This window comes from Camelus dromedarius, chromosome 19 (genome assembly GCF_036321535.1).
Source record: "Camelus dromedarius isolate mCamDro1 chromosome 19, mCamDro1.pat, whole genome shotgun sequence".
In the NCBI taxonomy this organism is placed as follows: domain Eukaryota; kingdom Metazoa; phylum Chordata; class Mammalia; order Artiodactyla; family Camelidae; genus Camelus; species Camelus dromedarius.
Window position 1 is genome coordinate 25,486,868 of NC_087454.1, and position 26,773 is coordinate 25,513,640.

The window sequence follows — 26,773 nt, forward strand, 5'->3', positions numbered from 1 at the left end:
TTGAAATGCGGGTAAGTGACTGCAGATTGTGCATACGAAAAAGGTTAGAATGAAGACCTCTAAGGAGGAATATTGGTGATCTTCATTTTCTTCTTTAGACTCTCCTGTATCTTCCAAAGCTTTCACTATAAACATGTATTACTTAATTAGATTTTTTGAAGTTTTTTTAAAAAAGAAAAAGGAAAAGTGAAAGAGACTCAAGCCTAATTTTGGAAAGGAATAGAAAAACAATTGAAATCTTACTAAAGTCTCTCAAATATAACCAACAAGCCAAAAAAACCAACCAACCAACCAAACAAGCAAACAAAAAAACAAAAACAAAAAACAAATCCCAATCCACTGAAGAATAATTATGCTGCATTAGCCGAAACAACACTTCCTACAACACTCTCTGCATCCGTCCTTCTCTTGAGAGTCCCCATCATGATGTCTGAGCAGCTTTCCTCACCCTCTCTGGAAGTTCAGCCTGCACTGCCTCTTATCTCAATGGCCTCTGTCCTTTGGGATCCTCTCCTTTCCCAAGTGCAAAGCTTCCTCACTTTTCTAATGTCAATTAATCCAGTTTCTCTGGACCATTCAGAAAATGTATCAAATATTTATTGACCTATGTTAAAAATGAAGAAAAATTGCAAATGAATAACCTTCCATCTTAAGAAATTAGGAAAAGAAGAGCAAACTAGACCCACAGCAATCAAAAGGAAGGAAATAGTAAATGTTTGAGCAAAAAAAAAAAAAAAAAAAAAAAAAGACAAGAGAGAATATAAAAGAGAATTGACAAACCAAAATCATCTTTGAAAAGATAAACAAAATTGACAAACTTTTGGCTTGACTGGCCAAGAATAAAGGAGAGAAGACTAAGATAACTAAAATCAGGAATGAAACAGGGAACATCACCATTGACCTGACAAAATTTTTAAAAAAATCATAACATAATACTGTGAACAACTATGCCAACAAATTAGATAACCTAGATGAAATGGACAAATTATTAGAGACAACTACTGTCCGGACAAAGACATTACAAGAAAAGGAAGCCAGTATCCCTTGTGAATTTAGAAGCAGGAATCCTCAACAAAATATTATCAAACCAAATCCAGCACCATATAAAAAGGATTATGTATAAAAAAAGAGAGAAAAAAAAAAGGATTATATACCATGACCAAGTGGATCTAACCCAAGAATATATGGGTGGTGAAACATATGAAAATTAATCAGTGTAATACACCATATTAAATAGAATAAAGGGCAAAAACTGTGTGATTCTCTCAATAGTTGCAGAAAAACACTGGAAAAATCCAATGCTCTTTCATGATGAAAACATTCAGCAAACTAGGAGTGGAAGGGAACTTTTTCAACATGATGAGGACACCTACAAAACCCCACTGAGAACATCTTTCTTAATGTTGAAAGAATGAATATTTTCCCCCAAAGATCAGGGGGAAGAGAAGGATGTCTTCTCACACTTCTACTCAGCACTGTATTGGAGGTTTTAGACGGGACAATTAGATCAGAAAAAGAAATAAAAGCCATCCACACTGGAAAAGAAGAAGTAAAACCATCTCACTTTGCAAATGATAGGGTTTTGCATATAGACAATCCTAAGAAGACCACCAAAAACTACTAGGGCTAATAAACAAGTTCAGTAAGATTACAGAGTATAAGATCAATATTTAAAAGCCCACTGGTTTTCTATACACTAGCAAGAACAAACCAAAAATGAAATTTAAAAAAATTATTATAAATGGAATTACAATTTTTAAAATTAAAAAAAATATATTATAAATGGAATTATGATTTTTAAAATGTGAGCGGAATTTAATTGTAATTCCATTTACAGTATTATAAAAATACTTAGGGATAAATTTAACAAAGAAGTGCAAAACTTGTATATTGAAAACTACAAAATGTAGTTAAAAAAATTAGAGAAAATGCAGCAGTAATGATGATGATTATAACAATAAAAAATAGGTATCCCATGTTTATGGATAGGATGATTTAATATTGGTAAGATGAAAATACTCTCCAAGTTGATCTATACATTTAAAGCAACCCCTTTCAAAATTCCAGCTGCTTTTTTTCTTGGAAATTGACAAGCTGACTCTAAAATACGTCTGGAAATACGTGAGACCCAGAATAGCCAAAACAACCTTGAAAAAGAACAAAAATGCAGGACTCACACTTCCTGATTTCAAAACCCGCTGCAAAGCTACAATAATCAAGACAGAATGATGGAGAGGGAGGGGATATAGCTCAGTAGTAGAGCGTGTGCTTAGCGTGTGCAACGTCCTGGGTTCAATCTCCAGTTCCTCCATTAAAAAAACAAAACCAGAATAAAGATAGGCATATATATCAATGGAATAGAATTGAAGGTTCAGAAATAACCCCTCATTTATGGTCAATTTGCAACAAGGGTGCCAGACCATTTTTTGGGGGAAAGGACAATCTCTTCAACAAATGGTAAAATTAATGGAAAAATTAGTAACTACTTTCAAAAGAATGAAGTATTTCCCTCCCTGCTCCATAAATTTCTCCCATCCTCTGTAACCTCTACCAGCAGTTCCCAAGCCAGCCTCGTTATTTGCCCAACCACAGCAGCTCGTTTTTCTGAGGATTCAGTGGAATGGGGCAAAAGCATGCACTGCTTTCACAGTGTCCCCATTGACCCCCTTTCCCTGTGCCCCTAGAGGTTTAAAGATCATGCCTCTAAAACTCCAGAAGTCTGCAAAGTCTTGCTTAAAAAGTTAATTTCCAATCCAGTTTCACAAGCATGATTCAGAGACTTCTTCAATTTAGTGAATTCATATGACAGGGCACATGTGTGGTTCTCTGCCTGGGACATCAAATTCACTAATGAGCCTAAATAGTGTATATTCTGCTGAATTATAATCACATCTCTAACCGTGGAGTGGTCTCCACTTTTTCTTCATGCTCAGTTTCAAGATGGTGATTTAATCCCAAGAAGCAGTTGCCTCTGAATGTAACCCTCATAGGGTTGAACTGCCACGAGTTCCATCTCAGAAAATGGACAAATACACAAACAAAACCCAAACAGACAGACAGAAAACACTGCAAGCTTAGCATCCTATAAGAATAAAAAGCCATTTAAATCCTTACTGAAGCATCTGCTCAAACACCAAAGATTCTAATCAAAACACAGAGCTAACCTCAAAAATCCTCTTTCCCTCTAAATACCTACGATATCATTGTAGCTGCCTCTTCCCCATCAATATTTCTCTTGTTATCTCCAGAAACCCCAAATCTCTCTAAAAGCCCAATGTTGTGCCTTTTGTCTCTCTCTGCTTGCCCTTCCCTTTCCAGGTGGTGCCTCCAGTTTCTGCTCCACTCATTTCTCTCATCAACACAACCAAAAGCCAGACTTGTTTGCATAACAAAATCTCCTTAGAAGCCATGGAGGGAGGGAGGCTATGACCATTCAAAAATTAATTTTTTGTCCCAACCCTATTATAGAATTTACATTTTATCATAGTGATCCTTCTATTTTACAGAATGCAGAACTATCTCCATGGGGCAGGGACAAGAAATACATGCTCGAAAGCTGATTCAGATGTCAATGCAGCAGGTACATAGCAACAGACAATTCTTCATGCAACAGTTTCATTCCTCTGGCCATCTGGTCTACCTCTTGCTACCACAGTGATGAGTGAAGCATTCTGCCTGTGATAATTATTTTTCTTTTTTTTTTTTTAATGTATATTTAATCAACTTTGGTTACCAATGAATTTTAAACCTCCCAGCTGGTTTGCCCTGATATCCCCACAAAATACTTGTTCCATTTTCTATAGTATATGCTCCATTTTCTCTTCACTACTTTTTTTTTTTTTTTGACAATTTGGTGGACACACTTTCTGATTCCTAAGGATGCAGCTCTAGCAGTCTTGGAATGTCACCATCAATATTAATAGATAGTGCTTAAGAAGTGACAGATTGAGACAATCAAATTTCAATTTTCGGTTAAAGTAAGAGTTTCATTTTTCATTAATGGATAGTTTCAGGCAAATAAGAAATATTTGAGGATATTATGTTTAAATATTGATAATGGTTTTTATTGAAAATTGCAAGCTTGATGGAATGTTGAGAAATATTTTCCATCACATCTAATAAATACACAGGACATTAATTTTCGAGAAATGCTTGGTAGATCGCAATTTCAGCAGCAATAGGAAATTGCACCATTTATAAAAATAAAATAAGATCTTGGTTTATTTTTAAGCTTTTGATCTCATAATGTCCATAGCAACTTTGGTATAGCTTTTCTCTGGAAATTAATGACTAGAGAGGGTTAATGGTCTAAAAATCTGCTTGGGTCATCAAATTTTCAGGCTAGTCATTAATTCTCAAATGCCCTAAGCCTTAATCTTTATCACTTAATTAAATTCAATAATAGATTGTATTTAATTATATATATATATATATATATATAAGCAATTATATATTTATTTTTAAGCAATTACATAATTGCTTTTATTCAGATCAAATGATTCACTCTGTTGAGTGATTTGACAGTTTAACTTTGGGCCTTAAATAATGTCTTTAGTTCCCATGAGTGAGAAACTTTTTCATGTGAATATAGCATTCACATTAACCTTATTTGGAATTCTAGCTTTTTTATAACTTCCATATTCTGTTTCTTAAGGTGGGATAAATATTGATAATAATGGCATTATCAGAAAAAAAAAACAATAACCCATGAACAGGTACAGCCGCATTGCCACTTGAAAGACACCAGATTTAGGATAAAGCTGATGTTGTAGAATGCAGAGCAGGGAACCAGAAAGTAACTGGATCCATGATGATACAGACCAACCATGAAGTTTGTCTTCCTCTAGGCACCCCAGCTGTCTAAACCAACAAGTCCTCTTTGCTGCTTAGGCCAGTCTGAGCTGTATTTTCTCCTGCGGTAGAAGGCATAACATACAAGCCTTTCTCTCTCTCTCTCTCTCTCTGTATATATATATATATATATAAAATTCTCTCTTTTCTTCCTAAGTTAATTGTATATATATATATAGAGAGAGAGAGAGAGAGAGAGCGCGCTCAATACTTGGTAATCGTACTTATGTGATCTCATTTATATGAGGATATCAAAATCTTGTCTGGATAATAATCTATGTTCTTATAGAGCAGGGACGGTTGTGTGACTTATATTGTTAAAGAAAGCTTTATCAAATATTTAGAAAGTGGTTAGTAAGTTTTGTGGTTCCAAGGATGTATGGGAGGAGTGACGACAGAGTAAGGTTTAGTGTTATGGTAGTAAATGTCACCAAATGCATTGCCTCTGGTGAAATAAAATTTATATTTTAAGGTAGGAGAAGAAAATTTAAACATAAAGTTCTCTCTTCTCTGCCCATTTGGGCCTCCTCTCTCCCCTTTTAGTGTGCATCTGTGTTATACATTAACCAGACCTCCTTGAAGGTGGGAATGCCTGCTCAACCGCAGAGATCATTTTTTTGCCCCTTTCTTCTGATGCTAGCAGTGTAGCTTCTTAAAAGATTGGCATTCTTTCCCAACTCAGTAGAGGGTCACGGTGACTTGTTCGCTTTGTGCATACTCTGAACTGTGTGTCTTTGGTGAACTTTGTGTAAAATGTCAGCATGTCACTTTGATGTATGATCCTTTGTCTCGAAATTGTATATGACTGTGCCTTCGACTTCTAACAGGCGGAACAGTTCTCAGAGCTTCTGAGTCTGTCTCCCAGGTTATAATCCTGTTTCGCTCAAGTAAAATTCTCTCTTTTCTTCCTAAGTTAATTGTTAACTGAATTTTCGTCAATACCTCCACCTTTTAGGAGATAATGTGTATCTCTTTTTATAACAGTGGATGTCTTGGTTTTGGGGTGAGTCCCTTTTGATTTACCTTAGGCAGAATGACCTGTTACAAATTCCAAGATACCCATTCCCACCATTAGATGGTGCACACACTGTGCTTAAACAAATCTAACTTCAGGTTTTAACTTCTGTTCCCTTCTGAACCAGGGGTGGCAGAATATGATCATTTTGAACCCATTAGATTCCAAATAACCAGTTTTACCAGTGGCAGAAAAACAATGATTGTATTGACATACAATAATTTTATTGAAAATATGTGCTTGAAACAGAGTATTCTCATGCCCTGAGCAAAAGTTTAAAAAATTTTGTTTGTACATTTTGTTTTATTAAAACTGTAGCAAGAAAAGTTACAAGAAATTAATATGAAATCATTTTTGAATACAGGGTGGCTGGGTATTACTGCAAAATTGTCACCTTGGCCTAGAATTCATGGAAGAGTTGCTAGAGACATTAACTACGACGGAAGCCAGTGATGACACTTTCCGAGTGTGGATAACTACTGAGCCCCACGATCGGTTTCCGATTACATTGCTTCAGGTTTGTTACTGTGAGACCAGTGTCTATTCCTTGAGAGTTATACAAATAAAGATGGCCTAACTGGCATTATTGAAATGTTGGAAAACGTTAACATCTTTTTGGTCCAGTAGAGTCTGCATTGCAAAACCTTATACCATTATCATCAAAATCTTGACTGTAATTATCAAGATTATAATAGTAAATATTCCCACAGAAGAGTTTTAAGACTCATTATTAATTTATTGGGTTTCAGCTCTGATCAATGCAGTTAGCTTACACGGTGCCCATTTTATGTACCGTAACCAACAATTTTGTTGTCTGATGTATTGTAATTTCTATTTTATCCTTAACAGTAATTTACAGAAACAAAACTACTGTTTGCTTTTTATGCCAGACCTCTCTCAAATTCACTAACGAGCCACCCCAAGGAGTTCGCGCAGGTTTGAAAAGAACTTTTGCCGGGATTAACCAAGACCTTCTGGATGTCAGTAATTTACCCATGTGGAAGCCAATGCTCTACACTGTAGCCTTTTTACACTCCACTGTGCAGGTAACTTCTGACAGCAGTTTGCACGTTTAGAGGATGCGGATAACGTTACGTTGGCCTCTCCGCTGTGCTGTCTGCTTTCCTCACCTTGCTTTTTTGTTTCCTTCATGGCACTTTTTGCCACCTGGCACAGGATACACACATTTGTTCATGTATTTAACGTGTCCCCCTGCCCCCGACCCCCACCCTGGCCACTAGAGCTGTAAGATTCTCCAGGACAGCGACTTTTTGTGATAGCTGGATCTCCCCCATCACAGCAGCAGCTGGGGCATGGTAAGAGCTCAGTAAATATTTGTGGGATGAGCAAACGGATTATTACGATAGGAGCTTGGTCTTGAAAATGCCTGTGCTGACCAGGAATGTTATGTACACCATCTCATGTAGTACTAACAACCACCTTTCCAGGTAGGATTTATCACCATTTTTAAAGGGAGGAGACTGAGACTCAGAGAGGTCCAGTTCACTTGGGAAGCCTAGGTAGGAGTTGAGCGCCAGCCTGCCTGCCTCAGAGGGAAGTATGTTTTGACCGTCTCCCCTCTAGTGAACATGGCGGTGGTGGTGGTGGCAGGAAGAGAAATCACAGGGGTCACCTGTGTTTTTCAGGTTGTTTTCTTTAAAAAAAAAATTTGTTGCTTTTACCATATATTTATATAGTCATTTAATAATTTTATGGCTGCCTAGCAACGTCTCTATGGGCGTTTTATTCATTTTGGTATTGTTTTGTTCTATAGTTGAATTTTATATTTTGTTCTGTGTCTGAAAGCTATAGAATTTTCATGTACTTGATTCACTCCTTGATTTCACAGAGAGGTGAAGGGCTCCCTTAACTCTTTCCTACATTTCTTCTTTCCCTGAGGATGGAGTGAGGATAAAAATGAATTAACTGGCTGGAACCAGGAGTCATGCTTAACTGTGCACATTGGCCAGCAGAGCTTGGTCTCGTCTTTCCCTGCCCTGCCCAAAAGTAGAGAGGAAATTGGTGCCCAACCCAGAAAATTCTGGACATATTTACCATCAGGTTCATTGTCCCAATCATTTTACCAGCGTCCATGCTGCTCAACAGAGAAGACTGTGTAGAGGGGACAGCTGGTATTTTATCTGTCCCCCAACCCTCAGAGAGTTAAAATCAGGCCAAACACTTTGTAGGTGGTTATTTTTACTAAGTTCCATTGTGGCCTTTGCATTGTAAATTACAGCTTTCAAGTCCCGAAGCCAATTTCATACATCCTTATCTGGGAATTGTTGGCTTTGCTAGACCTTATCACACTCTAATACAAATATTGTTTTAACTCTGCTATTTAATGCCCAATTCACAAATAATAAATTTTATGATTCTTTTCCTAGTAGTGATGATTCAACTCTTCCACTGTGCTTATTATGGAGAGACAATTGGGGGTATTTTCCGTATGGTCAACATGGCAACCTGTGTTTTTAATGGCCATTATCCAAGTGCTAAAAAAAAGAACAACAGGACCATGGTCCATTCGTGGGGCCAAAGCGTGCTTGCACTTACAGGACTTGTATTGGGGTTAAAACAGAAAAAAAAAATTTCCACTGTTAATGCTGTGAAGCTAACAGTGGCATGTCTATGGAAAAAAAAAAAAAAAGGCTGAAGAGCTCTTAAAATCCCACTGTAGTGTGTTAGAAAGAGCACTTCATGGAGAGTCAGGAGGCCTGGACTTGAGACTTGCTGTGAAATCAACTAGCTACGTAAGGTTGGTTAAGTTATGTCCCTCTCAGGACCTCTGTTTCCCCTTCGGCGTGTTTAGAGGCAGAAAGAGGTGATCTTCCAAGATTTTTCCCATTTCTAAAATTCTGTTATCCAATTCTGTGACTACACAGGGAATATAGATCATTCAAGCATGTTTTCCCCTGTTGTGTTTTCTTCAATTTCAGAGATGTTTTCTGTGGTAGTGCCTACATGTATTCTTTTCTTGGTTAGGACAGAGCCAATTTGATAGAAAAATCCAGAATTCTTTAGGGGCTTGTGGTCCTGGGTCAGCAGCATCCATATCACCTGGGAACTTGTAAGCGATGTATCTCAGGCCCCACCCCAGACCTGCTGAATCAGAATCTGCATTGTAATAAGACGCCCAAGTGATTCGTGTGCACATTAGAGTTCAAGACACAACTGCTATGGGAAGGACCGTTCTGAATTTGACAGATCGTGATGTATTTTTCTAGTGTTGGGCATGATAGCCAAAAACCTGATTTGTTGATTGAGTAATTGATCCCTCCAAATTAACTCAGATATCCCTTGCTTTATACACACATGATGTATATACCTTTGTCCTTGCAGAGACTGAAAAAAAAGAAGGGGGTACATTGGTTCATGTCACATAATCTGAAGTGTCTGTCTTCTGGGAGGGGTTCTTGCTGAAGTTCATCACACATTAGAATGCAGAAACTAGTGGTCAAAGAGCCAGCCCCCGCCTGCCCTCCCGTGTACTTCTCTCACTGAAGCATGGTTCGGCATCATGCCATCAACTCACCCCAGTTCAAGGGCATCATGTGTCTTGTGGACCCTCCTCCTGTTGCAGAGGACAAAATGATCACCTCTCCTTTCCCATGAGAAGGAGAAGTAGATTTGGCTAGTCAAGGACAGCTTTCTTGGGTAGGAGAGTGGTGGAGGGTGTCGTTGGGATGGAAGCAGGCTTACCCAGTAGGAGGGGGAGCCCTGAGTGCCGCCATGGGAATTTGCATAGACCCACCAGCCAGCGCTGCGCTAAGCTCTGCTGGCTCCAACCCCCCTGGCCTCCCTCCCCTCTCCTCCAGGACTGAACACCCACATTGGCCAGGAAGTTGCCACAGCAGCAGCTGCTCTCACTGCAGTCGGGTGATGTGTCCTCCTTGGCCAGCCAGCCCTCCTGCCCTCCCCGTGGGAGCCTGTCGTTCCCAGCACCTGGTGCCTGCCTCTGCTTACTTGTCCACTGCTTCCTGAGAACGTTTCTGCATTCTCTTGACGATGACTCTTGAGGGAAGCTTCCCTCTGGCCCCAGTATTCTGTCTCTGTGGCTTCCAAGAAACTCCAGTATAGCACCATTCTGGGCTTCAGAGCAAGCCTCCACTCACCCTTCAGGATTCTAATTTTAAATATATCTTCTTCCAAAGTCTTGGTCCCTTGAAACTCAACCATTCCATTTGCAGTTTCCTCCCAACACCTCCTGCAGAAGGTCACGATAACGTTTTCTGGTTTTTTCCTGTTGATGATCGCTGTTAGTGCAGCACACTGGACCCGTGAACGTCTTAAGCAGTGGTTCTCAGCCAGTGCCTGGGCCCTCAAGTCCCCCGGAGGAGGCAGTGGGGTGGGGCGCTCAGTCCTTTTAAAAACTTCCCAAGTGATTGTAGTAAGCAATGAGAATTGAAAATAACCTCCAAAGAGCCACTGCCCTTAAGGGAGGTGTCTTTAGTCATTTTTATGTCCTTTTCTGGTGTGGATATTTCTCCTCCTCACCCTGGCTGGTGACCCTACACTGAGGCCCACATTTGGGGGTTTTCTAACGGCCTTTACACAACTTTGTGAGGTTCATTGCAAGAGTCATTGTTTAGGAGCTCTCAGGGCCCAGTGGCAGCTGCAAACTTGGAAATTTTACCATGGCTCTTAAAAATGTTTTAATATTAAATAAAAATGGCCATATCTGCAGGGCTCAGGGAATGCCACCGTTAGCAGTTCCTCATTCAGAAAAACATTTACTTCGCTGACATTTTTTTCTCAAGTTTAAACCTTGACAAACACTTCCTTCAGATTGAATAGTCTATATACAATTCTTGCTTTGGGGAGGCGTGATTGTAAAGTTCTTAGCACAAATCTCTTTGGAATAATTACAATAACATGATACAGATTTTCTAAAAGATCTTTTACACTTGCCTCTATAGTGTTTCCCAGTGGTTCTGACCATTTCTGTTAATTAATTTTACTTATCAAAGTTTCCCTTATATTGTCTAGTATAGATTGTATTTTTCATTCTGTGTTAGCTCCCGCTATTAGGTAACTAGGGTGTGATGCCCCAAAGAGAGCCTTGTTTTGAAGGTGGGACTGACGTGATTCTGCACCATACTGTGGGAGGGGAGGACCGCTGGGCTGCGGTAGATGCTAACATAAAACTGGAAATAGCTTTGACATCATTAAAATGATGACTCCATTGAACAAGTTTTCCTCAGTATCCTAAGGAGGATTTTAAGCTTTCCATATTTCACTAGTAGTTCTGTGTTCTGTATATTCTCTGGAGTAAAAAGAAGGCTCCTTGTTGGTTAAATTCAGTAGGGAGTAGACTAGTCCTAAAATCATCACTCTCCAACTTAATAATGGATAGTCACTCCCTTCCGTCGAGTTGGGTTTTAGCTCTTTCTCCTGACGTTCAGATCTGTCCACGTTCCATCCCTGAATCATCACGCAGGTGTGTGGTCCAGCCGCTCACCCGAGGTTCTCCTCTGCTGCAGCACCCAGTCCTGCAGCCTCCTTCTGGGTGAATCCTGAGCTTTGCATTCCTGATTGCTCGTGACCGTCGCCAAGCCCGGGGTTCTTTTCTCCCTTCTTTTCAAAGAACCAGCTTCAGTTTCATTCTTCCTAGGAGCCTCTGATTGAAAGTCTCCTCCAAGCTTATCACCTGTTAAATTTTGACAATTAATTATATTTACTATCATGTTGTTCTTGTTTCCAAGTCTTCTTTTCTCAACTAGGTTAAAACTTCTTGAAAATACACTGATTCTAGTATTTTTCCATTATATCACATAGGACTCGTCCTGCAGTTTAAAAAATACTAACTGGGCTGAAGATTTTCAATATTCCAGATATTCCAAATTCTAGCAAAGCTCCCTGCTTTTGAGCTTCCAAATGAGTTCTTAGGTGCCAGTGGTTTAAGTCTCACTTGATATTATTCCAGGGTGATACTTCGGGGTGTGTTTCTGTTTTTGTTTTTGTTTTGTCACTTATAGGGATCAGTGAGTACCAAAACAAAACAAAACAAAAAAACCCACAAGGAGTAAAGTGACCTCATTTGTGAAAGAAAAGGCACCCACAAAGATTTTATCCTTTTTCCCCAAAAGGAGATAAACAGTCTATGACTTTAGCAAACCAACCTAAAAAGTGAATGTTTTAATAAAAATTGATAGTAAATGCCATAAAATGAAGCAAATCTCAGCATTAGGGCAATTTTCAAAGATCACATTTTAAGGAGCATGTAAATGGGTGTGTTTCCATAGAGCCAATTTAAGCAGCTTCAGTGATTGGGAAGGAAGACTTGTTCTTCATTCTGTCTTTTGTCTAGTTGAACAGAAAATTTTAAAAACTAAGTCAAAAATAGGTAAAAATATTTTAGAGTTGATTCCCATTTTTAAAAGATGGAAAAACGTTTGCATTTTATTCATAAATGGTTAGCATTCTTCTCTTTGAAGTCCTAAAAATGGAAGGAATTCCAGGGACTCAAGGGTTAGCTGAATGCATTTTTATGTTAACAGCCACCAACCCACACTTGCTCCTACATTAACCTGGAGGAGGCTCAACTCAATTTTTTTCGGGATCCACTCAAGAAATTCAAAACCCTGTGTCAACCTCGGAATTGACACCCCCACATCCAGAGAGTGAGAGGGAGGGTGCCTTTCATTCTGATAATAATCAACTGATGTTTATTAGATAATCATGATCCTCTTCCCAAGGTGCAGGTGCAAAAGGGGAGACAAAAGTGGGAGATAATGTTTTTCACTGTCAAGTTTCAAAATCTGGTACCAGAACCAAATGCTTCAACGTGAAACAACTAGAAAAACACATCAAGGCAAACGTGAATGCTGAGCCAAGGAGGCAGGAAGCCGTCCAGAGAAGCTGACATCTTTATGAGCTAAGGTTCCCCTTCTTGCACCGAGGATGACACCACCTGTCTCTCCTCCTGTCAAGGCCAGCCCTCTGCTCCTTCTCATCTTCTGTGTTCAGGGTAGAAGACGGTGCTTCGTAGCTCCTGAGTTCACAAGTCTGTGTAGATTAAGCTGTGACTAGGATAAGCTCAGGGTAGCAATTCTGAACCCTGAGTCCAAATCCTTGGGAGAAGGGATATTGCTGGCTCTTCTTGGACTGGTTATCCACCTTTGATCTAATTAGCTAAGGGGTAGGGGTGGGAGGCACATCATACAAATGTCTAATACATGACAACCTAACCTAAAGAAGAACAGGTCTAGAAGTAATGATACTAGTTTGCATTTTTGAAGGGTTGTATGCTCTCAGTCTGCTCTCCCAGGGCCAGAACGTCTGGACCCAAATTAATTTTGACAGTTTATTTAATATCGTAAAAGCATATCCTAAAAATCAGTAATTAAACCTCACTTTCTCAGTTTCTTCTCTGACCTGTCCATGAATTTATCCAAACTAAAATTCATTTAGTTTCCTTTAAATGGTAGTATTAGTCAGGATCTAAAGCATGGAACAGCTGCAGTGAGTGAGAAGTGTTGGAATGACCATGAAAACTCTGTGTGTCTGTGTGTGTTTTGGGTTGGGAAAAGTAAAAGAGAAAGAAAAGTTAGTATGCATTTAAAGATAGGGAAGTAGAATTATATCTTCCCATAAATGTATTTGGATTCTACGCTCCACATGGAGAGGCACTAGGGTCAAAGAGGTCTAGGAGCTAACCCCGAATAAGCAATTGGACCTTCCTCAGACTCTGATTGTGTGCTGAGGCAGGGAAAGATGATGATATGGTAGCATTTGGGTTAGTCTATATAATTTGCTAGATGAGCAGGGTCTGGACTTGTCAGGTCTAACACATACATACCTTTAAAATGGTCTCCAGAATGTCAAGGCAGTTGAATCTTTGGACACAAGCCCAGTTTGATTATTTATGGGGAATCTGGCAATTTGAAACAGTTAGTCACTGTTTAGTAGGAGAGAACAAATGAGGGCACTATGAAAGTTTTAAGACAGATGTGTCATGTTTTAAGCAGAAAATTTTTAGTTTTCAAAATCTGAAACTGCAACATTACACAGGGAAACTAGCAGGGAGTCTAAGTGCTCTTGAGTGCTGTAAGTTATTCAGCTTGAAAAATAAAAGTTCAAACCCTTATGTTTAACACTTGAAACTTTCGAGAGTCCAATTTAGAATAAATGAATTCATTCGACAGATAATTATTGAGCACCTACTGTACTTTTTTGGAGCTGGCAGTGGAGACCTAGACTTTTTTGAACTAAATAATTACAATTTGGCAAGGATTTGGACATTTGTTCTTTAAGCCATCTGGCTCTAGAGCCATGGAATAATATTCCTAATGATTAATATATCCAAAATCCTATACTGTTGTCTTACGACATCAACTTATTTCGATACCATACCTTAATTGTGCTGTACCTTATGTCTTAATAATAATTTTTCAAAAGGAATCAGCTGTATACAATCTTAAAATCTCACTCAGTACTTTTTCTTCGGTGTTTTGAAGGAGAGACGCAAATTTGGTCCGTTAGGATGGAATATTCCCTACGAATTCAATTCTTCTGACTTTACAGCCAGTGTTCAGTTTATTCAGAATCACCTTGATGAATGTGATATTAAAAAAGTGAGTGAAATTGTTTCTTTCTTCTATTTTTATTGCTGTCCTTACATCAAGGTTCTACAGATATTCCCAGTCTGTGATATGCAGTGACCCTGCTGAGGTCCCCCCCACCTCCCCAAAAGGGACTGCTCATTCCAGTCACCTGTTTACTGGTCCAGCCATTTCCACTCACACCCCTGTTGTCCATGGGAGTGCACTGGGACCCTCCATCTCACACTGTGTCCCCCGCCCCACCCTTCTCGCTCTGCTTTGCACCTGCACAACAGAGGCAGAGCACTGGTGAGAAACCCCACAGCCTCCCTCGTATCACACCCAAGCGCCTCAGTGCACCCCAAGAGAATGTACACCTTAAATCAAGCATGCCTTCCTTCATCTCACTCACGCTTCCTCAGAATCCTCAGAAGTGAGAATATTACCTCCCAGTCCTCGTGAAAGTTCTTTTGAACCTGAAGTCTCATCTTAACAGACAGTTAAGCTCATGCAGATAAAGAGCAATAATTTCTAACAACGGCCACTGGTCCGTGTGTAGCACTTCACCGTTTTCAAAGCGCTCATGTGTGCGGGGTCTCATTTTTATTTCCACAACTCGGCGAGGTGGATACAGAAGGCATTACTAGTATCCCCATTTTACTGATGAGGTACTAGACAAGAGAGGACAAGGGACTTCCTCAGCTAAGCACGCAAGAGCACACTCCCAGCTGCCCTTTCACACGTGTGTCGTAAGAAGTTGGAAATCTGTTTTCTTCTATGATCTTGAGCAAGTGCATGAGCCTCTCAGGGCCCGTTTCCTCATCTGTAACATGGCCATGGTTTCCGTGAGGAGTAAATGAGTCAACATTTGTGAAAGCACAGCGTACGGTGCTTAGTAAGGGCTCAGTAAATACAAGTTTCCTGGCATGTCTCCCTCTCTTCCTTCTCATGGTACATCTTGAAGGTAATCCTAGATACTGCAGTTACCAGTTTGATGATGGTGGGACATGATGGATTTCTATCTTAGTAGGGGGGAAATCTAGAATCAGACCATCATTTTCCCCAGAAATTACAAAGGGATATTAAATTGAGTATGACCTTTTGATGAAAAATTATATAGGTTCATATTCTGTGATTATTTATCATTTAGGTATATACAGATGACAGTTACCTTGAAATAGTTGCTTTGAAAGGCGATGAAGCTGATAAATAACATTTTAACCAAAAGAAAGTAAATAAAAGTCAAGCATCGTTACGTCTCCTATCCCAAATGTGTTGAAACTTTTTTTTTTTAATAAAAAACTACTATCAGAAATGTGTTGCTAGTGTAAGATTGCTATGGAAATTAATGAATACTTTGATGTAGTCAGAGCTCATATAATGAGACAGGAAAGGATTGCACTGTAGGAAAATCTTGTGAATGAATAATTTCCTAGTTGTTCTCAGAAAATATATATTCAGTTGTTCAGAAAATATATTACTAAGAAAGCATATTAAAATGTTGATTACCTGATTTTTCTCCTTTCTTCACTAAACGTGACTTTTTGTTCTCTAGCAGTTTGGTATCATTGTAATGAGTATTATAGGTAATTATATCCACAGACTGAAAAATAGCCCCCCCCCATTTTAAATAATCAGTGAGCAATATATTCACCAATGTTTAGTCTTGTAGATTTTTCTTTGGTGAACAAACCATAGCAGTTCCAGTCATGAAAGAGCAAAAGAATTATTAATATAAGATAATGAGTAATTTTAAATGCAGTCTAGCTAGTGCTTCCTTTTCCAGAGCTTTCTTCCAGGGAAAGACCAGAAATGTTTAGAATTATTTGTTTGGATTGACAATGAATAATCCTTTTTTATTTTTAATAAAGGGTGTGTCGTGGAGTACTGTTCGGTACATGATTGGAGAAGTACAATATGGAGGCAGAGTCACCGATGACTTTGATAAACGTCTGCTCAATTGCTTTGCTAGAGTAAGTCAATTTAGAGAGAAAAAAAAAGCATGGAGACACATCTCGTTGCATCTTTCTATTAAACAAGAATATTTTTGGTTTGTAATACGTAAGCCAAACTTAAGGAGAAAAAAATCTAGAACAGAGCTGCTGAAAAGGATCAGCCAACCAAACCAAACCAAAACCAAACTAACTAGCAATCTACTTGTGGTCCAGAACAGAGCAAAAGTCAGCTGTCAATGATCCATGAATCCTCTCCTGTATAGATTAGCTGCTCACTTGCATGGTATCTCCCCACCTCCTCGTCTACAAAAACACTAGGTGTAATATCTCTGGCTCTTCCTCTGAGCACAAGTCTCATGGTGTTTTGGGGCCCCGAGATAAATGATTGGAGAATAAGCCAAAAGTTGACTTTTCTCATCTCTTTCCATTAGGACAGACAATTGAAAATTGATGAAGTGTTCATTTGTTTCTCTGTGCCCAGTGAGACCTGCATATCACATTGATAAACATTTTCTAGACAATATTACCTCTTGTAATTGTGGCTTTCACAGCAAGGATGAATAGTATAAGTACATTTACTAGACTCAAATTACTCTTAAAATTTTTATGTGTTAAAGAAGCAATATACATCCCTCAATAGGCTTAAAATGTTTCCATCTCCCCAAGACTCATGCATGCCCCTTTTCCATCACAATTTCTTATTCCCTCAGTGTAACCACAGTTTTATAGAAACTATTTCTTTCTCACTATACTTTTACCATCTAGGTATGTACTTCTTATAATGTAGTTTGATTTTGCCATCTCTTAAACTTTTATATAAATGGGATCATAGAGTGTGTTTTCTTTGTGTCTGCTTTCATTTTCTCAATATGATGTTTTGGGGCTCATCTATGTTGCAGCAATGTACTCATTTCCCTTACTGTATAGTATTCCACTGGATTGTATTGGTGGAAATTAGGATTGTTGCCATTTGGAGCTATTATAAATGATGCTACTGGGATCATTTTTTTTTTTACAAGTGTCTTGGCGCACATGAATATATCTTTCTATTAGGAATGGAATTGCTAAGTTACAGAGTTTGTGTTTTTCCTATTTTAGTTGATCACGTCAATCTGGCTTCCAAATTGAGGTATGAGATATCCTGTTTCTCCACATCCTCACTAACACTGGATATTAGTCTCTTTAGTGTTACCCATTCCAGTGGGTATAATGGTATCTTAATTTAGTTTTAATTTTTATTTCTCTAAATACTAATGGAGTTTGACACCCTCACATGCTTATTTACTGTTTTTATTTTCTTGTTTGTGACTTGCTTTATATTCTTGCTGCTATTTCTCTTGGGCTGTTTTTTTTTAAAAAATGGTTTACAGAGTGAGAGCATAGCTCAGTGACAGAGTGTGTGCTTGGCATGCATGAGGTCTTGGGTTCAATGCCCAGTACCTCCATTTAAAAAAAAAGGGGGGGGGTGGAAGTGGTGTAAGAAGTTTCTTGCATATTCTGGATACAAGTTCTTTGTTGATTATGTGGTTGCAAATAACTTTTTCCGTTCTTCTATGCCTTGCCTTTTTACTCTCTTATTGATCTTTTGATGATTAGAAATACTTAATTTTAATATACCTGCTATATCATCATTCTTTTTCTTTTACTTCAACTTTTCTGTGTCATTATGTTTTAAATTTATTTCTTACAAATAGTAAATAGCTAGAATTTTTAATATCCAATCTGGGGGGGTGGTCTTTGTATTTTAATGAGCAAATTAATCATTTCACTGTTGTTATGATTACTGCTGTGTTTTGATTTATTTCTTCTATGTTACTTTGTGGTTTTCATTAAGCATACTTTTCTTGGCCTTTTCCCCCCATCTTTCTTGCTCTCTTTTTTTTCAGTGTATTTTTACTTCTCTTTACTGGCTTGAAAATTACGTGTTCTATTTCTAGCCCTTACGTTTCTAACACAACAATTAAGTTAAATTTAACCATATCTTACAGGGTTTAATTCTGAGCCCTCTGACCGTCATCTTCCATATTACTGTTCTAGGCATTTTGGTTCCACCTTATTTTCATCCCTTACCCCGCTTACTCATTTTGATAGTTTTTACAGCCAGTGCTGATTTAGATTTACCAAACACATGTACTGGTTGTTTTGCAAACCATCCTTACATTGCCCTCCTCTCCTGTTGATAGGAGGAGGGCAGCCCATGCCTTGTGATGGGAGAAGGACGTGGGTGCAGAGACTGGTAGATTTGACAGGGGAAGATGAGGTCGTTTTCTTCTGGCTGTCTCCGTGTTCAGAGTGAAATTAGAAGCATCTCTGGCCGAGGGGATGCAGGTCATCAGCTGAGGGGAGGGGAGGGCAAGTTTGGGACATTTGAAGAGACTGGAGAAGGTTGCCTCGATGAGTGGGAGAGGGAATTTGTAATCCTCACACATGTGTTCTGCCTCCTCCACTAGACTGTAAACTCACTGAAATAAGAAACAAGTCGTCCAGGTCTCTCCAGTGCCTAGGGTACACTCAATACGTATTTGTGGATGATTCACGTAATTTAATCTCAGCAGATTGAGAATTTCATGTGCCCCGGGTTAATGTCATCTAAAATAGCATAGATTGGATTGAATTTTTACTGACCTCAGAGCGCAGCCTGAAAATTAGGTATAATTTTTTTTTACAACCCTTTATATCAGCTTCAACTCATTTTCTAAAAAGTAGGATTCAAGAAAAGTCCTAATTAGCCAACTGTCTTAGTCGATTTGTCTGTTTTATTGAAACTGCCTTACCCAGAAGTGGCAAGAACCCTGCTGTTGGCTGGCAAAGTGAAAGAAATTTCTAAGAGACCTCTTTGCTCTCCTACCAGAGCCTGCTGTCTGGATCAGAGCTGAGAGCTGCCTGTGGTTAATTGGTCACTCAAGGCAGATGGCTGAGCCTGGGCAAAGGGGAGGAGAGGAAGAAGCATCTGCCACTCAGACCGCTTCATCTTCCAGATCTCATGCTGGGCAGGTCCTCCGCCTGACCCTAACCTGTGTCTCCTCCTCCTCGACTTCTTCTGTGTACCCCAATAAGACTAGTCAGCGGACCCCAACCCCCATCTTGGAAGCCTAGAATTCTCCATCCTCTGGGCCTGAGCCCGTCCTGGGGGAAGGCGGGACGATCGTCTTGGTCCTGCGGCCCTTCTGGTCTGGAAGCACAGAGTTCTCATCGGGCCCCAGTGCATTGGCTGCGCCTGAGTAACAGCGGCTCCCTCTCCACCTGGGTATTTCTCTCTTATGCCACCCGATTCTGGCTCCTCTGAGCTCTGTTCTCAGCAATTGCTGCCCTAAATGAAAAGTTCATCCCACTGTCTTTCTACTCTTTTACCCCTAGACAGCTCCCCCAGGCTTATTCCATCTCCCCCTCTTCTCTTCTCTCTTCTTCTCCCCTTCCCGTCCCCACTTTCCTTAGAGTTGCTCCACCTTCAGTGCTTTGAGCTGCACCATTCCCTTATTCCCGCTGAATCTGCATTTCATCCTCCACCCTTTCCAGCCTCCTGCCTCACCTGTTCATTCTCTTCAGTCATTCATTCCTCTGTCTAGCTTGGACCTGTTGCAGATGGCCCTTCAGTAACCAGAGAGGTGAGTTTGGACATGAAGTCACTGTGTGAACTTGGCAGCAGAAACCTTCTTGAGGAAGGCTGCAGAAAAGCACCGTGGACCCCGTATCCTGCCTTATCTCAATCTCAGCCTCAGTCTTACCTCCTAACCACTGCCACTTTGCCCTGACCATGTTGCCCAGAGTTGCCTGAATGAAAATCACTTCAGTTGTAAAGCAGTGCCTTCAAATCGGATCCTCTGTCCCTATAACTTTCAGTTTGGGGCTTATCTTTGAACCCTGTTTGTTTTCTCTGTTCTCAGCATCTTACAGTGTGTCTCCCTTAAAGCCAGTGATTGTAGAACCTTATTCATTGTCCTTGGAGGATGACTGCTTATCTTCGTAGGTTACCTTCTAGAGTCTCCCGAAGTAATTCCATGTAGACTTCATCTTCTATATTTTAATTATTCCAAAAATGTCTTCCAAATTTGGTGAGACTCAACAGTTTTTGTGTTTTCGAATCCAGCTATTTGTATTTATATAAATAAGGTAATGGAAAAATAAGAAGAAACTTCATTTTGCTTTTATAGACATATGTCATCTGGCAACACAGAATTCAGTGTGATCATTTGTTGTCTGTGTGCTGAAGACCCCATGGCCTTTGCCTTCCTAGTCATCCACATCACTAAAAACCCAATCTTTGTAAATAATGACCCTAATCATAGCAGTGTTTTTTAATAACTTTCAACTGCTCCCCATTTCTTAAGTTAAACACCAGTCCTCACCTTGACATCCATAGGCATCCATAATATGACCTCACTTCACCTTTCCTGTCCTACCTCTTAAATATAATGATTTCATCACTTACCCAATGTGCCTCACATTTTTGCATCATTCTATGCCTTTGCTTGTGGGGTCTCCCTAGTTGCAAGTTCCTTTGACAAAATCCTATCCTACAAGGCTTATCTCCAAAATCACCTCCTAGATTAAGCTTTACCTGACATCCATCTGGCTATTTTTTCTTCTTGCTTTAAGCCTCCGTGGGAACTTTGCTTATTTTTATTTCCTCTGGCTCTTAACTTAGCGCACTTTGTATCATGGTTATTATGTGATTGGCTTATCCCTCTACTGGGTCACAAGCTCCTTGAAGGAAAGGACTGTGTGTGTCTCATCTTTGCATTCTGTTCCTGTTCTCAGTGCAGTGCCTGGTGCACAGGAGTTGAATAGGGTAGAACTGCAGTGAGTAAGGGAAGGGAGAACCAGTACACAGGGTATTTCAGAGCAATCACTGGACCTAAATTAAGCTGGAAGAAGGAAATGGAGGGAGGACACTAGAGAAAGTGTGACCACCCAAAGGAAGGCACAATCCCCATCTCTTTTCACTTGGAGTCCTCTGAGTGACTCGGACATCCTGCCTGCAGTTCTGCTCCTCCCATCATCCCAGTACTTCCCTCGCTACTCAGAGAATCACTCCAATTGACACGAAGTCGTTGCCTCAAATCAGGCTCACGGGCATTCAGCATTATTTTTTTTCCCCTCTTCAGAATAAGTCTGCACACCAAGTATATATTTGCTCTCTTGCTGTTACCTTACAGATAATCAACTCATATGGAATGAGAAAGGGATGTCTTAAGGCAAACAATAAGATGGTTAGATATATTTGCTTGGTGGCCAGGGACATAACTTAATTAACAGGAGGAGTGCTCCAGCTCGGTGGGAGGGGAGACGTCTGCAAGAAGTTTTCCTGGCCGTGTATGGCACTCATAGCCACGCTGAGCATGAGCATAGCCACCCCCCCCCCTCACTGCCCCTGCACCCAGCATGAGCCCTGTTTGGGGGAGAAAGGAGGCAGTGAAAATGCCAGTCATGCTCTCCTGTGTGTAGTTATTGCCTCACCTGCTCTGCAGTACTTTCCCACTCCTCTTCAAAAGTGGGCTCTAAGGTCATCAAATTATGGTGCAGATAGTGGGTTTGCACGCTGGCTCTCTCCTCTTCACCCTTAGCAAGTATCTTCTTTGGTGTTAAACAGAGACCCAGGTTTGTTATTTTTTTTTGTTGTGGCCTCTCTCTTTGGTTAATATATGTAAAATTATACTTAATACATATATAATTATAGTGGTTTTGTTGAGGTACTTTCAAACCCAATATAAAAAGCAATTAAAATGGAAATAAGAAGACCCCATCACCTCGATAGTGGCAATTTTTGGTTTTCATTTAGACGTTCATCAATTTTATTCCTCCTGTTTTCTCTTCCATATAGGTCTGGTTCAGTGAGAAGATGTTTGAACCATCGTTCTGTTTTTATACGGGATATAAAATCCCCTTGTGCAAAACCTTGGACCAGTATTTTGAATATATCCAGTCATTGCCATCCCTAGATAACCCCGAAGTCTTTGGGCTTCACCCTAATGCTGATATCACGTAAGTTCCTGGCATTTTTTAATTTGAAAGGATCGTTTGTAACCCAGCCTGGCGAAGACTATGCATTTCATTTTCTCTCTTAATCTGTCTCCTTTCCCTTCTTTTTATTTTACTGTGAAAAATAGTGTTGCTTCCTGTCTCCCAGTTACAGTTTTGTCATATCTTGGCCTGCTCTCCCATCACTAAATCCTGATGCTCCAGAGTTTATGACAATGTTAAAGCTCTAATTTATGCATCAATTCCTTCTCCTCTGTCGTGTCATAAAACCAGTTGGTATTATTGGTATTGATGCTCTCCACTGGTAGGACAGTAGCCTCCCAGCTCTTTGCCTTTTACCTCAAAAATTCCATTAAAAATAATGGTCATAGTTGGGGAGGGTATAGCTCAGTGGTAGAGCATGCTTAGCATGCATGAGGTCCTAGGTTCAATCCCCAGTACCTCCATTAAAACATACATATGTTTGTGTACATATATACACACACACACATATATATACCTAATTACCTCCCCCCTCCGAAAAAAAATGGTCATGAACAGAATCTAAAAGGGCCAGAAGGGAAGAGAGAGGAGGAGGAGGAATTGTATTTCTGCTTGATCCTCTCCTTTATCACCCGTTTCCCCTTACTTGCCCACCTACATCCTTCTGTAAATAACTGTTTGTGGTGGGCACAGTGCAGCCAGCACAGGAACACAGGACACAGATGCAGAGTCCAGGAGGAGAGGCTGGGGGTCTCAGCTCAGGGTGAGGCCCCGGCTCTGGCCACGGCAGGAAGAGGCAGTGAGTGAAGAGATAAGAAATGCCTCTTCTCAAACACATTCTTTGGATGAGGTCTCACCCCCATCCCTCCAGAGACCTGTACCTGAAAAGAAGACCACTCACCTCTGCAGAGAGAGCTCCATGAAGCACCAGCTGAGAGCCTCCTCTGGGTGGTCATGACTCTGGCTCATCAACCTAAGACCGCAAAGTTATGTCCAGCAGAGTGGTTTCAGGAAATGGAAGCGACGGGAGTCCTGGGGCAGCCCCCAAGCCGTGATGCCTGGGAGGAGTACCCTGTGCCCCTCTGCTGGTCACCCACCTGCTGTGGCACTTCTGACAGCTCTGCGATGGGCGCAGACATTTCCACCTTCTGGTTTTCAGCCCTTACCAGGCATCCCAGAGTCCCATTTGCTCCCACTGCATTGTCTCTCCACCCTGAGCTTGCACCCTACCCCAGCACAAGGCGTGGCCTCCTGGCCTCTTTGTCACCCACATTCATTCTCACTTCTCCGTGGCTTCTAATCTCTCCCACAGCTCTTTTCATCTTCAAAGACATGGGCATGGGACCCCAGAGACCCACGGATGGCCAACACTCATTTCTGACGCTGTGACAGAACCACAGTGACTCTTTGGTGGTGGCTTTAGCTGTTATCTGAAGAGGCTGTCATAAGTTAGCAGGAGGCAAGAAAGAAGTGGAGAAATAAAAAGGTTTCCTCTGAGACCTGTTTGAGAATCAACTTAAACAGTATCTGAAGGAGAGCACACAGAGGATTTTCACTTTAGCTAAGACTTTAGAAATGTGAGTCAAACCACGTCACCTCTCTGCCCAGAACACTGTCTCACATTGGAAGGAAATGATAAAGCTCCTGTCTCACTCCAGGTCAAGGTCACAGGCTGACAATGACCAACAGGTGACCTATGAGGCCCATCTGCCTCCTGCCTCTTGGCCGGATCTCCTCCTGCCTTCTCCCTCACTCGTGCCACTCAGCTCCAGCTTCTGCTAGCTTCCTGTCACTCAGTCCAGATGGCTCCCACCACAGGATACCTACACTTCCTGGAACATCCTTCCCCCTAGATATCATTGTGGCTCACCTTTCCACCTCTTCTGGTCTTTGTTTAAATGTCACCTTTTCACTGATGCCTTCCTTGGCTGCCTTATTTTAAAATTGCATGCCACTCCCCAACCACCCCTCACCCCTGACTCCATCCTCCTCGCCTCCTTTCTTCCTATAGATTGTGTCACGCGCTGACATACTCTGTTTTTACTTATTTATCTGTAGTCGTCAATCTGCCATCGTTAACATAAGCTCCATTATGTCTGAAACTTTTGTCTACTTTTACTACTGTGCCTCCAGTGCTCTACTGCGTCTGATGCTCAGGGAATATTTGTTGACTGTGTGGGCAATACTAAATTCTCCTAGTATCCTCCTCTAATGAGGATGGTTTATAGAAAGATTCATGAGTTCATGCAAGTGGGCAGAAAAATAGCTAATAAGTTTTAATGCACTTACAAATTAGTAATTGAAGTTGTTCACATGGGAAGACTCTAAACTTTGATTCCATCCTTAGCCAGAACCCAAGGAGTCCTGATAGCTGGTACCCAGAGAATCTGATCCTGGTGGGTACTCCAGGATCCTACCAAGGAGTATATAAAACAGAGGTGAAAGCATCTCACCCTGACTTATAAGGATGGCATTCCTGTGCCTGGATTACTGCAGGCAGTTTTGGTCACCAGCTCTCAAGAGAGAGAAACCAGAGCTAGAAAAAGTTCAGAGAAGGGCAACCAAATTGTAATCCAGATAGGAGGCAATAATAAAGACAAACTATTTTTCTCTCTTGACTTTTTATTTTGAACTATTATAAGCCGTCAGAAAAGCTACAAGTATAGTGAAAACCCATATGCCCTTCACCCAGGTTCACCAATTGTGAACATCTTGTTCCATTTGCTTTTTCATGTTTGATATTTATATCTGTATATTTATATATCTACAGCTATAGCCAAATATAACCACATCTAATTCTCTCTGTCTGTCTCTCTCTCTCTCTCTCTCCCCGTGTGTGTGTGTGTGTGTGTGTGTGTGTGTGTGTGTGTGTGTGCTTGCAGACCCTCCGAGTGGACAGAGGTCAGGAATATGTACTTTTAAAAACCTCATGAGCTAGTACTAGTAACTCCAGTATCAACTGTACGCATTAGGGCTTGTCCTCGTCCTCCCTCCTTCCCTGTTGCTGTCTCCTTTCTCCCATAAGGATCACTCTGGTTCCCAGCAACTTCAGTATGTTGACTCATTTGCTCCAGATTACTCCACCAGCACCACGACCAACAACAAACGTACTAAGTGGAGGTGAAGATTTCTTTGCGGTTCTTTTTGTCCTCAGAATATTTCCCCCTGAGGGTAGACAGAGCACTATGTTCAAGTCGCTCAGGCTGTTTTTTCTGTGTGGTTATGCTGCCAAGTGATATATAGGTACATTCATTTGTTTGTATTACACTTTAGGTTTTTTTTTTTTTTTTCATTTTTGCTGATTGTTTTAAACACGTGAAACATGAACACGGCTCAAAAGTCACAACTAGATAATAAGGTGTTCTTAGAGACATCTCACACTCTCACAAGGGCGAGCCTTCTTTGTTTTCTGTCAAGTCTGTCTTCACAACTCTGCACAGAGGCTTCTGTGCCATCACTGGCAGGCCTGCTGGAGTGGACTGTCAGGACCTCGCAGTCCCTCGTCACACTGAGTGAGGTCGGGTACAACGTGCTGTAGCTCTGCCTCAAATGGAGGCTTGTTTCTGCTGGAGGCAACCAGCTGGCCGTAAGGTCTGTGGCCCCACTCTCTTCTCTCTTCATTCTTCACTTCCCCCTTCATCCTTGGGTCTTCCCTAGCCTCCTCTGCTTTCCAGGGACCATGGCCCGTTTCTGGCTCCTGCTCAGGCAGTAGGCTCTGTTCGGAAGCTCCACGTTTGGTTGTTTTCTCGGTCCCTGTGTGAGCTTTGTCCTAGGCTTGATTCTTCTCTTCTCTGGTCTCTGAAATACATGGTGACTGTAACCCCAACCTCCCTCTTCCTGGTAACTGAGCCAACCTTCTGGAGGGCTGCGCTCCAACCGCTCGCTGTTCCCCCACCAGCCACTAGAAGGCAGTAAGCAATAGCGGACGAAGCTCCCCAGCTAAAACCTACCTCTGGTCTCCCAGCCACCCTTCCCACTCCATTGAGAAGTGACTCCAAGTTCTGTGTGAAACAAAAGAAGTAAAGGGTTACCTGTTATTTCTGGTTGGGAGCTGGGATGTTGGAGTTGGAGCAGGAGTGCACTTCAGGGGGAATTACAGAGTTGGGTTTGGGTGTGTTGAATTGGGAAAGACAGTGGGATGTACCTGAGTGGGGAGAGAGTGTATCATGTGGACTGGAGCCCAGGTGAGAGGTTTGAGTGCATTTGTGCAGAGACAACAGTTAGCCAGAGGAGGGGTGGACTCTAGGATTCACTGGCTGAGTCTGTGTGGATGTCCTCGGCTAGAGGAACCCTAAATTATTTAACCCGCCTGACTGTCCACCCCATACAACAGCACCCTGGCTTCCAGGTAGGCTTACTGGCTGTAAATGGACTGTGGTGGAGAACCCTATGTCTCTGCTTATCGAAATCTGCTAACTCTGCTAAGTCTGAAGTCAGCATCCATGCAT

At 41.0% G+C, this 26,773-nt stretch overlaps 1 protein-coding gene across 1 annotated transcript in view; it reads left to right on the forward strand.

Annotated features, from left to right (window-relative positions):
* Nucleotides 1-26,773, forward strand: part of DNAH8 (dynein axonemal heavy chain 8) — a 211,713-nt gene that overhangs the window by 164,170 nt on the left and 20,770 nt on the right. The window contains exons 82-87 of the mRNA XM_010977286.3: nt 3,507-3,580; nt 6,231-6,383; nt 6,757-6,912; nt 14,326-14,442; nt 16,281-16,382; nt 22,186-22,346. Coding sequence (XP_010975588.3) covers nt 3,507-3,580; nt 6,231-6,383; nt 6,757-6,912; nt 14,326-14,442; nt 16,281-16,382; nt 22,186-22,346 — 763 coding nt within the window. The remainder of the gene's footprint in view (nt 1-3,506; nt 3,581-6,230; nt 6,384-6,756; nt 6,913-14,325; nt 14,443-16,280; nt 16,383-22,185; nt 22,347-26,773) is intronic.